This window comes from Macaca mulatta, chromosome 19 (assembly GCF_049350105.2).
Source record: "Macaca mulatta isolate MMU2019108-1 chromosome 19, T2T-MMU8v2.0, whole genome shotgun sequence".
Lineage (NCBI taxonomy): Eukaryota > Metazoa > Chordata > Mammalia > Primates > Cercopithecidae > Macaca > Macaca mulatta.
Window position 1 is genome coordinate 4,581,316 of NC_133424.1, and position 11,186 is coordinate 4,592,501.

Below are 11,186 nucleotides of genomic sequence, written 5' to 3' on the forward strand. Positions count from 1 at the left end.
ACTCAAACCTAACTCAAGCCGTCGGAGTCAGAAAAGAGGCTTTATGAGCTTCAAGAACAGAGATGTCCGGGGGGGTAGCGGTGTGGCTGCAGGTGTGGCTGGATCCAGGTGCTTCCATATTCAGACCCAAGGCCCTCTCCATCTCAGGGTCCTTGGATCCCCCAGGGGCTCGCACTCATGGGCAGGGTAGCCCCAGGGCTCCTGGCTGATGTCCTCACCAGCACAGCAAGTAGAATCAGAGGGAAGGGACTGCCCCTTCCTTCCTGCCACAGTCACAGCGTGGTCCTCAATGGCCTATCCCTGGAGCCCAGGGGCTTGGGCCTTCCTTCTCCACCCCCAAGTCCTCTGTCCACTCCACTGGAGCCCAGGTCTCAACCTCCGCCCCCAGTCCACCCTCTGGAGTCTGCTTTCAGCACCCTGACCCTGACCCACAGCCCGAGTGAGGACTGACCTCCCTGCAGTCCCAACTCCTGCCCTGCCTGGCTGTGATGAGGAGCAATGGGGCGGGATCCTGAGGGCTGGAGCGCACCAGATTGGAGGAGGCGGGGGGGGGGGACACCTAGTTAGGGAGTGATGGGGCCTCTTGGTGGGGGTAGATCACCTCATGGACCCCACATCCTGCAGAACCCCCAAAGGTCATGCCCTCATCCCTACCCTTGCCACAGCAGCCCCACCCATTCCTAGGTGGGTACCCTAGGGGCTTTGGGCTGGGCTCACCCACCCTCTGGCTTCCTCTGTCCACAAGCTGGAGGGGCGGGGTGAGGACCCGAGGCTAATTCTTCCCGTCCCAGGGAAACCCTAACCTTCATCCTCTTAGGGAACTCTGGAGTGGAGCGGATTACCACGCACCTGCTGTCCCCGGTGGCCTCCCTGGGCAGGCGGGGGTGTGAGCACGCCTTCTCTTGCACTCACAGCAGGTGGTGCCAGCCCTGTTCCCACCCTCCTGTTATTCCCCAAGGTTCTCAGGGCAAAAATCAAAGTTATAACAGCCACTGCCCTGCCTGGCCTCCCCGTCACCTCCCTCCTCCCCCTCCTCACTCTACTCCAGCCACACGGGCCTCCTTGCTATTCTGCCAATGCACCAGGCGCGGCCCTGCCCCAGGGCCTTTGCACGGCCTATGCCTCTGCCCAGCCCCCTCCTCCCCTAGACCACCTCCCTCCCGCCCCGGTCTCCACCTTCACGCCAGCCTCCCCTCCTCCAGAACTCCCTGTTACAATTGCAGCCCCTGCCACGCTCCCCATCTGCCTTTCCTGGTTGGTTTTTCTCCCTATCGCTTATCACTGAAGTCTTATGCTTTAGGTTTGTTTTTTATTTATTTGTTTTGAGTCGGGGTCTGGCTCTGTTGCACAGGCTGGAATGCAGTGGTGTGATCACAGCTCAGCCTCGACCTTCTGGGCTCAAGCAATCCTCCTGCCTCAGCTTCTCGGGTCCCTGGGATGACAAGTGTGCACCACTACACCTGGCACGTTTTAAAAATGTTTGTGGAGACTGAGTCTTGCTATGTCACCCAGACTGGTCTCAAGCAATCCTCCCACCTCAGCGTCCCAAAGCACTGGGATTACAGGCATGAGCCACCGCACCTGGCCTGGTTTAGGTTAAAAAGAAAAAAAAATCTTTCTTGTGCTTACTGCCGTGTCCCCAGTGCCTGGTGCACAGTGACATTGGCTGGGCGTTGGGCCACAAGACTAGTTTGTGAGGTGCCGCCTGGAGATGGGGTGCCCCGGTGATCTGGGAGTGATCTGGGGAGCCCGGGCTGGAGACGAGGAGGGTAGCTACTGCAGCTCCTGCCCTGGTGCCGCACTTCTGTCTCAGGGGGTGGCCCTGGCCAAGACTGTCCCATCCCATGGCTCAGGGCCCCTCCTGCTGCACTGGGCCAGCCATGCTTGCCAGTCACAGCGGGTTCTCAGCCCCGCGACAGCCTCCTTCCTCAGAGCTCTTGGGCAATGCAACTGGGTTGGACAGAGCAGACGCCAGCCGTGCCTCCGCAGGGCTGGAGGACATGCACGGGGCCTGGGGTCTGTGGGGACGCGAGGAACAGGGGCTGATGACGACACAGCCAGCACCAGCCAGCCTCCACACGAGGCCCCACCCTCCCTCCAGAACCTGCTGCCGTGCCTCGGATGGGGGGGCCGGTGATGGGTCTGAAAGGCAGCTTCACCCACTCCTAGCCGTGCAACCTTGGGGACCTGGCTTCCTGCCTGAGCCCCAGTTTCCCTCTCTGTAGAATGGGCTGACGGCTGTGCCCGAGGTCCAGGGCGCAACAGAGAGGGGAGCGCTCACGTGGTGGGTGCACCGTGAAAGGAGAGCAGGCTCGCGGGAGCTGCCGTTACTGTCATTTCGGGGGGACCGGGAGCCTGGAGAGCGGGCAGCTCTGCTGATGGGGAGTGGGAGCAGCAGAGAGATGTACACTCATCTTACAGAGTCAGCGGCCCCGCCACTCAGCCTCACAGCCCGGGAACCTCAGAGGCCCCCACACCCCATTAACAGACGGGAGACTGAGGCCCCAGGAGGGGAGGAGGGTCCCCGTCCCTGGCCTAGGAATACTTGGATCACCTCCTGCCTGACACTGGGGCCGGTCCGCTGCCAGCAGGACGGGTGGTGATCGGGTGGGAGACAGGATGGGGGCGGGGGACCCAGCAGCCTGTCTCTGGTCCCGCTCCCCAGTGATGGTGGCCTGGCCTGACCACGGTTGCTCCGTGACCTCAGCCTAGGCCAAGGCGTGGTGGCTGTCACCAGGGCACGTCTCCAGCTCTCAGGCTGAACCGAGGAGGGGGCCCAGGAGGGCAGCAGGCTCAGGCTGGCGGCCAAGCCCTGTCCAGAGCCTGTGCGTGTTCCTTGGCCAGCAGCCGCAGGGACGCCTCCTCCAGGGCGAAGCCGTCTGCGAAGGTAGGAGCAAAGGCATGAGGCCCGAAGGATGCTTGCAGCCCCGGGCCCGGGCCCAGGAGGCGGGGGAGGCCTGGAACGGCCGGCGGTCCAGGGCCCAACCAGGGCTCCAGGGGCAGCGACATGGCCGGGGGGCGGGCGAAGGGCAGCGCCGGGGCCTCAGGAAGTCTCGGGGCTGCCACGGCACCCGAGCCTGACTCCAGCCGCTCCTGGCGGCGCCACTTGGCCCGGCGGTTCTGGAACCACACCTGGAGGGTGTGAGAGGGAACGGGGGATGCTGTGAGCTCAGCTGCTCCCCGCCACTCCTTGGAGGTCCTCTGCACACCCCAGCCCTGGGGGTTCCGCCTCCCAGCTGACCCAACTCACACCTGCTGCTTTGCTGTTTCGTCCCAAGAAGATGAGGATCTCCGAAGCGTTCCCTAAGCCCAGGCTCCCCTCCAACTCCTCACTCCCCTCCTTGGTCTCCCTTGGCCCTTATCACTCAAGGCCTCCAAAGGCATCGTTACCCGCACCATTCTCTGCCTCCTCCTTCACCCACTTCACACCTGGCTCAAGGGAAACGCCTCCAACTTAACCCCTCCACGCCTTTGCACACACTGTTCAGGATGCCTAGAAAAATGCCCCTTTTCCTTCCCAGCTGGGACACTCCTACTCAAATGTCTTTGTTTTGTTTTGTTTTGTTTTGTTTTTTGAGACGGAGTCTTGCTCTGTCGCCCAGGCTGGAGTGCAGTGGCCGGATCTCAGCTCACTGCAAGCTCCGCCTCCCGGGTTCCCGCCATTCTCCTGCCTCAGCCTCCCGAGTAGCTGTGACTACAGGCATCCGCCACCTTGCCCGGCTAGTTTTTTTGTTTTTTTTTTTTAGTAGAGACGGGGTTTCACCGTGTTAGTCAGGATGCTCTCGATCTCCTGACCTCGTGATCCGCCCGTCTCAGCCTCCCAAAGTGCTGGGATTACAGGCTTGAGCCACCGCGCCCGGCCCCAAATGTCAAAACCTCAGCTCCCACACCCCCTCCTCCAGGAAGCCTTCCTAGCTTCTCTTCTGCTCATGCGCCGGGAGGGTCAGGATCCTGCTTCGCCTCCCTCCACAGGCTGTGAAAGGTGTGTGTTTTGGGGGGTGCCCTCACCTGCACGCGCACCTCAGGTAGGTGCACCTTGGCCGCCAGCTCCTCACGGCTGTAGACATCCGGGTAGTGGGAGGCCTCGAACGCCCGCTCCAGCTGGTGCAGCTGGTAGGTGGTGAAGGTGGTGCGGTTCCTCCGGTGCTTCTTCTTGGGGGCCTCCTCGCCCGGCCCCAGACTCCCACCCTCGGCCGCCGGGCCCTCGCCCGGGCTCAGGAACATGGCTCCCACCTGGCGAGACGGCAGCGGGACAGATGGCGGGGAGACGGCCGGGGGGGCTACCGGCAGGGACAGGGCAGGGGAGCCCCAGGCTTGCCTCCCGGCTCCGGGGAGATCTGTTCCCTCCACTGGGGCCGGCATGCGCTCTGCATCCCCGGGCTGTCCTCCTCGGGCTTGTGGGGGTCTCCTGCTGGGCCTCTGTCTGTTCTTCCTTCTGTGTGTGTCACCGTCCCTGTTTTCTCTTCCCCTCTCTGTGGCTGTCACGGCCTGTGTGTGTGGCGGGGGGGGGTCAAGGATGCCCCCCCCAAGGAAGGCAGGATCCCTTCTCACACCCTAATCCCTCCACCCTGGGGGGGATCTCTGCCCCCACCACCTCCCACACAGGCCCACCAGTGCCCACCCTGCACTCACCGCCCACGGCAGCCCCTCTGTCAATCTCCACAGGGCACCTGCCCCAGCGGGCCCGGCGCCGCGTCTGCTGTGGCCTGGCCCTGCCAGACCTGAGCCGGGTCGGGGTTGGGTGGGGGAGGATTAGCTCAAGGTGATTAATTGAGGCGGCACCTCCCACTCGGTCCCCGGGCTGTCCTGAGCCAGGAGGGAGGGCAGGGTGGGCGGAGGGCTGCAGCTCCAGGTGGAGGCTGGGGGGATAGTCTGCCAGGCTCCACCGCCCCTCGCCATAAGATGCCACGGGGCTCTTCCTCCCTGGGCCTCAGTTTCCCTGGCTGTAAAACTGCCACACTAGGACCTACCCTGGGGGGATTTCAGCTTCTCAGAGCATCGCACAGAAATTGGCATACAGGGGGCACTTAATGAATGCCCATTGTTAATACTTTTATCTGCTGGGGGCAGAAAAAGGTGTCTTAGGACTCACAGAGGTCAGAGGGGGTTGGGGAAGCTGAGGTCCCAGAGGTGAAGGCACTGCAGTTGGCTCTTCTGGACACAAGGGGCAGAGGCCCTTTTAACTGAGTCTTGAGGTATGAATAGGAGTTCACCATTCACAGACGGGCGCGGTGGCTCACACCTGTAACCCCAAGACTTTGGGGAGGCTGAGGCGGGTGGACCACCTGAGGTCAAGAGCCAAGATCGCGCCACTGCACTCCAGCCTGGGCTGGAGTGAAACTCGTCTCAAAAAGAAAAAGAAGTTCACCATTCATTCGTTCAATAAGCACTTATTGAGCACTTACTGTGTACCAGGTACTGCTCACAGCAGTAGTGACCAAAACAGACAGAAGACACGGGGCTGACTTTCTAGCGGGGCAAACAGACAACCAGCGACTGTGTTAAAATGCAGAGCATGGCCAGTGGCCACGAGCCTGGGGAGAAAACCCACAGGAAGGGGCCTGTGGGGGCAAGGTGGGTTCCTATATTTTTTGTTTGTTTGTTTGTTTTATTTTTTGAGACAGAGTCTCGCTCTGTCACCCAGGCTGGAGTGCAGCAGCGTGATCTCAGATCTCAGCTCACTGCAACCTCTGCCTCCCGGGTTCAAGCAATTCTCCTGCCTCAGCCTCCTGAGTACCTGGGATTACAGGCACCCACCACCACGCCCAGCTAATTTTTGTATTTTTTAGTGCGGACAGGGTTTCACCATGTTGGCCAGGCTGGTCTCGAACTCCTGACCTCGTGATCTGCCCGCCTTGGCCTCCCAAAGTGCTGGGATTATAGATGTGAGCCACCGCACCTGGCCTATTTTTGTTTTTTTGAGACTGAGTCTCCCTCTATTGCTCAGGCTGGAGTGCAGTGGCGCAATCTTGGTTCACTGCAACCTCTGCCTCCCAGGTTCAGGCGATTCTTCTGCCTCAGCCTCCCGAGTAGCTGGGATTGCAGGCACCTGCCACCACGCCCAGGTAATTTGTTTTTTTTTTTTTGAGACAGACTCTTGCTCTGTTGCCCAGGCTGGAGTGCAGTGGTACGATCTCGGCTCACTGCAAGCTCCACCTCCCGGGTTCACGCCATTCTCCTGCCTCATCCTCTCGAGTAGCTGGGACTACAGGCGCCCGCCACCACGCCCAGCTAATTTTTTGTATTTTTAGTACACACGGGGTTTCACCGTGTTAGCCAGGATGGTCTCAGTCTCCTGACCTCGTGATCCACCTGCCTCGGCCTCCCAAAGTGCTGGGATTACAGGCATGAGCCACCATGCCCGGCTAATTTTTGTATTTTTACTAAAGATGGGGTTTCACCATGTTGGCCAGGCTGGTCTTGAACTCCCGCCCGGCCAGGTTGCTATGTTACGGAAGGTGGTGAGAATGGAAGATGGAGTGCAAAGCCGCAAGTTCTGGACACATGGGGTGTGAAGGATGGGGTGCTGGGGAGCCATGGGAGGTTGTGGAGCAGGGACACACTGGCATTTTATACAAACATCAATGATGAGCAGCTGAGAAACCAAGGGCAGGTGCCCGGCAGGCGAGGCTAAAGGGCCTGGTCAGGCCAAGGGCTGGGGGATGGGGAGGACAGAAGGGAGGGGGTAGCGATTCCAGAGGAAGGAAGTTGGAGAGGGGCAGGGTGTGGGCGTGGAGGTGCAAGGGCGATGTCCAGGCGCATTGTGGACTGTGAGGTGGGACTGTTTCAGAGGCGGAGGCCTGAGAGGTGGAGTGGGCTCCAGGAAAGCTCCAGAGACCAGTGCCCCCCAAGTCCAAGGAGCCAGGGGGCTCAGGCAGGGGAGCGCCCTGGACACGGAAAGGAGAGGGTACTCCAGGGGCAGTGGGAAGGGGAGATGAGGGGAGGCTTGATTTAGTGACACGGAGGACATGGGGGAGGTGACTGCAGTGGAGTGAGGGGAGACCCAGGCCTGCGGATGGGCGAAGGGGCGGGTGCAAAGTGAAGTAGAGAGAGATCCCTCCAGAATGTTGGCATGCTGGCTTTGAAGGGAGAGAGACACACAAAGAGAGACAGAGAAAGGCGTGACACACACACATATGAGAAACCGGGTGCCCAGGCCCCAGAGGAGTCCGGGTCAGAACCCAGGGGGCAGGTGGCTTCGACTCTGGATCCGGGTGTAGCTCCCCAATCCCAGGGGCCAAGTTCAGGTGGGCAAGGTGCGGAGGGACACAGGGGTTCAAGCCTGGGCCAGAGGGACGGCTGCAGCTTCTGAGGCTCCAGGTGCCTCCCCCGGCCTCAGCTGCCCATTGGCAAGGTGGGCCCACCACGCTCTGTGTCCAGGGCAGAGCCAGGCCTGTTGTCCATCGAGGCACAGGGCTACAGGGTGGGGAGAGAGAATTGCCCTGATTGCTTCATCACTTTAGAGCGCTAACGAGCTGCTTCAGATCTCAGACCCCAATTAACTAATTGGCCAGTGTGGGTTAAGAGGCCGCAGGAAGGACCGTGGCGTGAGGCGCTGGTGGGGGGGGGCTTTGGGCGACTTAGCCGGACAGGCAAAAGCTGCAGACGCTGTGTCAGCTTAGAGGGCCGGATTAGGAGTGTGGGCCGGGCGGGCAGGGCCCAGGGGACAGGTGGCCCCCCGCAGCGGATTAGGCAGGGGCCAGGCCCCTCCAGCTTCTACCTTTCAATTATCCCCCAGAAAGAACCACTAACCTGCCTCCGGTGCTGGTGTGGAAAGTGAGCCCCGAGGGTGTGCAGGGCTTTAAGGGGGCCGCATAGGAGGTCAGCATGACCTTGGGACATTTCCGTGTCTCAGCTTGGCCAGGATGGGAGGGTGGCCCGGGAGTCCTGGAGTGGAGGCCGTGCCCAGCCTGGCCAGAGACTCCTCTCTGTGTATCCTCAAGGCTGGCTCCATGGGAGACTCAACTGAGAGCAGGTGTTGGACCGTCCCAGCAATAATGGGGCACCAGCTATATGCCTGCCTTCTAGGTGCCCCTCCCTTCACTGCTGTGGGCCTGGGGGCCCTCCTGCCCCTCTAGGAAAAGGTGCCCGTTGACTGGAGGAGGCTGCTAAGGCCCAGAGAGGGAAAAAGCTTTCCCAGTAGGGGCCACCTCGCCCGTTTGCCCGGGACTTTCCCGGTTTTAGCTCTAAAGTCGCATACCCTGGAACAGCCCTCACCCCTGAGCAAACCAGGGCTGTCACCCCAGGGCCAGCGTCACACAGCTGGGGGGCGAGTCAGGATTGAACCTGCATGTGCAAAGTGGATCCAGACCCACTGTGCCAGAGTGGGCAGGAGGGCCAGTGTTTCCCTGCCATTCTGTCCCCCAGAGTCACAGGGTCAGCCTGCTAGGTCCCTGGACATTTGGACTGCCTCTGTCCAAGGACAGTGTCATCTGACAGCTGTCACTGCAGCAGCTGCAGTGATACTCAGTACCCAGAGGGCCAGCACAGTAGCCTTGAGACAGAGGCCGGGGCGCCCGTGCCGCACAGCTCCCAGGCCAGCTTCTCAGACAACTTGTGGAAGGTGCCCGGCAGGTGGGCTCTGCCTCCCAGCTGCTGCTCTGAGGACGTACACGGGGCCTGGACAGCCCTTGGGGGGCTCCATGTGGTACCCTTTCTCCATGGCTTCTGACACCTCCTTCAGCCTGGCTTTGTTAAGTGAAGAGGAGGGGTGGATGGATGTGTGAATGGATGGTGGGTGGGTAGGTGGATGGAGGGATGGATGAATGGGTGGGTGGATCAGTGGAACAGTGGATGGAGAGATGGATGAATAGAGTGGATGGGTGGGTAGATGAATGGATGGGTAGATGGATGGACATGGGAATGGGTGGGAGATGGATGCGTGGGGAGATGGATAAGTGGATGGATGCATGCATGGATGGGTGAATGGGTGGGGACAGGAGGATGGGTGGGTGGATGGATGAATGGAAGGATGGATGGGTGTGTGGATGGATGATGGGTAGATAAATGGGTGGACAGATATGTGAGTGGATGGTAGGTGTATGGGTGAATGGATGGGTGGACAGGTGGATGGATGCATGGGTGGATGGATGGATGGATGGTGGATATGTGGGTGGATGGATGATTGGTAGATGAGTGGATGGTGAGTGGATGGATGGATGGGTGGATGGATGCATGGGTGGATGGATGAGTGGATAGTAGGTGGATGGATGGATGGATGGGTGAGTGGACAGGTAGATGTGTGGGTCGATGGACACGGGTGGATGGATGAATAGGTGGGTGGATGGTAGATGTGTGGGTGGATGGATGATTGGTGGATGAGTAGATGGTGAGTGGATGGATGGATGGGTGGATGGATGGATGAATAGGTAGATGGGTGGATAGATGAATGGATAGTAGGTAGATGGATGGGTGGACGGGTGAGTGAACAGGTAGATGTATGGGTGGATGGACACATGGGTGGATGGATGAATAGGTGGGTGGATGGTGGATGATTGGGTGGATGGATGAGTGGATGCTGGGTGGATGGATGGATGGATGTGTGGATGGGTGGATGGTAGATGTATGATTGGTCGGTGGATGGGTAGGTGGATGGGTGGATACATGGGTGGATGGATAAATAGGTGGGTGCACAGGTGGATGGGTGGATGTATGTATGGATGGATGGATGGATGGGTGGACGGACAAGTGGATGGGTGGGTGGATGGATGCATGGATGGATGATTGGTGGGTGGATGGATGGATGGGTGAATGGATGAGCAGATGGGTAGATGTGTAGGTGGATGGATGGATGGGTGTATGGTTGGGTAGATGGGTGGGTGGATGGATGGGTGAGTGGGTGGATGGACACATGGATGAATGAATAGGGTGGGTGCATGGGTGGATGGTGGGTGGATGGATGAATGAGTGGATGGTGGGTGGGTGGATGGATGGATGAGTGGATAGTGGATGGATGGATGAGTGGATGATGGGTAGATGGATGAGTGGATGGTGGGTGGATGGATGATGTGTGGGTGGATGGATAGGTGGGTGGATGTATGGATGGGTGACTGGGTGGGTGGATGTATGGATGAGTAGATGGTGGGTGGATGGATGGATGAGTGGATGGTGGGTAGATGGATGGATGGGTGATTGGGTGGATGGATGAATGAGTAGATGGTGGGTGGGTGGATGGATGATGTGTGGGTGGATGGATAGGTGGGTGGATGGTGGGTGGGTGGATGGTGGGTGGGTGGGTGGATGGATGAGTGGATGGTGGGTGGGTGGGTGGATGGATGGATGAGTAGATGGTGGGTGGGTGAATAGATGGGTGGATGGTGGGTGGATGGATGGATGAGTAGATGGTGGGTGGGTGAATGGATGGGTGGATGGTGGGTGGGTGGATGGATGGATGAGTGCATGGTGGGTGGTGGGTGGATGCATGAGTGGATGGTGATTGAGTGGATGGATGGATGAGTGGATGGTGATTGGATGGATGGATGAGTAGATACTGGGTGGATGGGTGGGTGATGGGTGAGATTTTCATGATTGGTTCAGACCATGATGAAAGAAGCAGAAGTGAGGGACATGCAGAAGTGGGAGAGGCTGGAGCGGGAAGAGAGGGGAACGAAACCTGGGCTGTGGACCCAGACAGGCCCAGATTCAAATCCAGGCTCTACCATATCTTCTTGTGGCAACCCAGCGTGAGCGACCTGCCCTCTCTGGGCTTCAGTGTCCGCGTCTGTGAAATCGGTGTAATCTTGGCACTCACCTCCAGCGGCATTTTGGGGATTTGACCTGAAAGTGCTCAACATGGTGGCTGCCCATGAATGGGGGAGGCAGGAGGAGGAGGGTGGCCTCCCCAGGCCATCCCTAAACAGGGCAGCTGCGACACACACAGACCTTCCTGGGGCTCCCATCATGGGGGCTCCCATAGGGATGTAGAGGGCTGTGGTGGGAGGGGAGACTTGGACCTTGAGGGCTGCTGGCAGCCTCCCGAGATCCCACGGGTTGGGATGGGGTCCCCACCACTGAATACAGCATCCCCTGGGGGACTGCAGTGGGGAACCCACGGGTAATGGCAAGTGGGTCTCCTGCCCAGAATTCCCCGGGGAACGATGTCCCCACAGTGGCCAGCGGGCAGGTTCCAGCTGGGTGGATCCTCCATGGGCAAAGATGCGGAGGCCCCGTGTGCGGGCACATGGCTG

General features: G+C 59.7%; 1 protein-coding gene across 2 annotated transcripts; it reads right to left on the bottom strand.

Moving 5' to 3' along the window:
• Positions 1-1,295: 1,295 nt before the first annotated feature.
• Positions 1,296-4,698, bottom strand: RAX2 (retina and anterior neural fold homeobox 2). Of its 2 annotated transcripts, none has more exons than XM_001100945.5 (3): positions 4,633-4,698; positions 4,009-4,233; positions 1,296-3,132 (listed from the first exon to the last, which is right to left on the bottom strand). In XM_001100945.5, the coding sequence occupies exons 2-3, from the start codon at positions 4,222-4,224 to the stop codon at positions 2,794-2,796; spliced, it is 555 nt and encodes a 184-aa protein (XP_001100945.1). In that variant the 5' UTR covers positions 4,225-4,233; positions 4,633-4,698; the 3' UTR covers positions 1,296-2,793. The 2 variants fall into 2 exon arrangements, with proteins under 2 accessions (XP_001100945.1, XP_002801073.1); XM_002801027.4 differs by having other exon boundaries at positions 4,009-4,488.
• Between the last annotated feature and the right edge of the window lie 6,488 nt (positions 4,699-11,186).

Coding starts and splice junctions, on each gene's coding strand:
- RAX2 (XM_002801027.4), bottom strand. CDS start 4,362: ATGCCGGCCCCAGTGGAGGGAACAGATCTCCCCGGAGCCGGGAGGCAA. Junction 3,133..4,008: donor TACCTGAGGTGCGCGTGCAG/GTGAGGGCACCC, acceptor CACACCCTCCAG/GTGTGGTTCCAGAACCGCCG.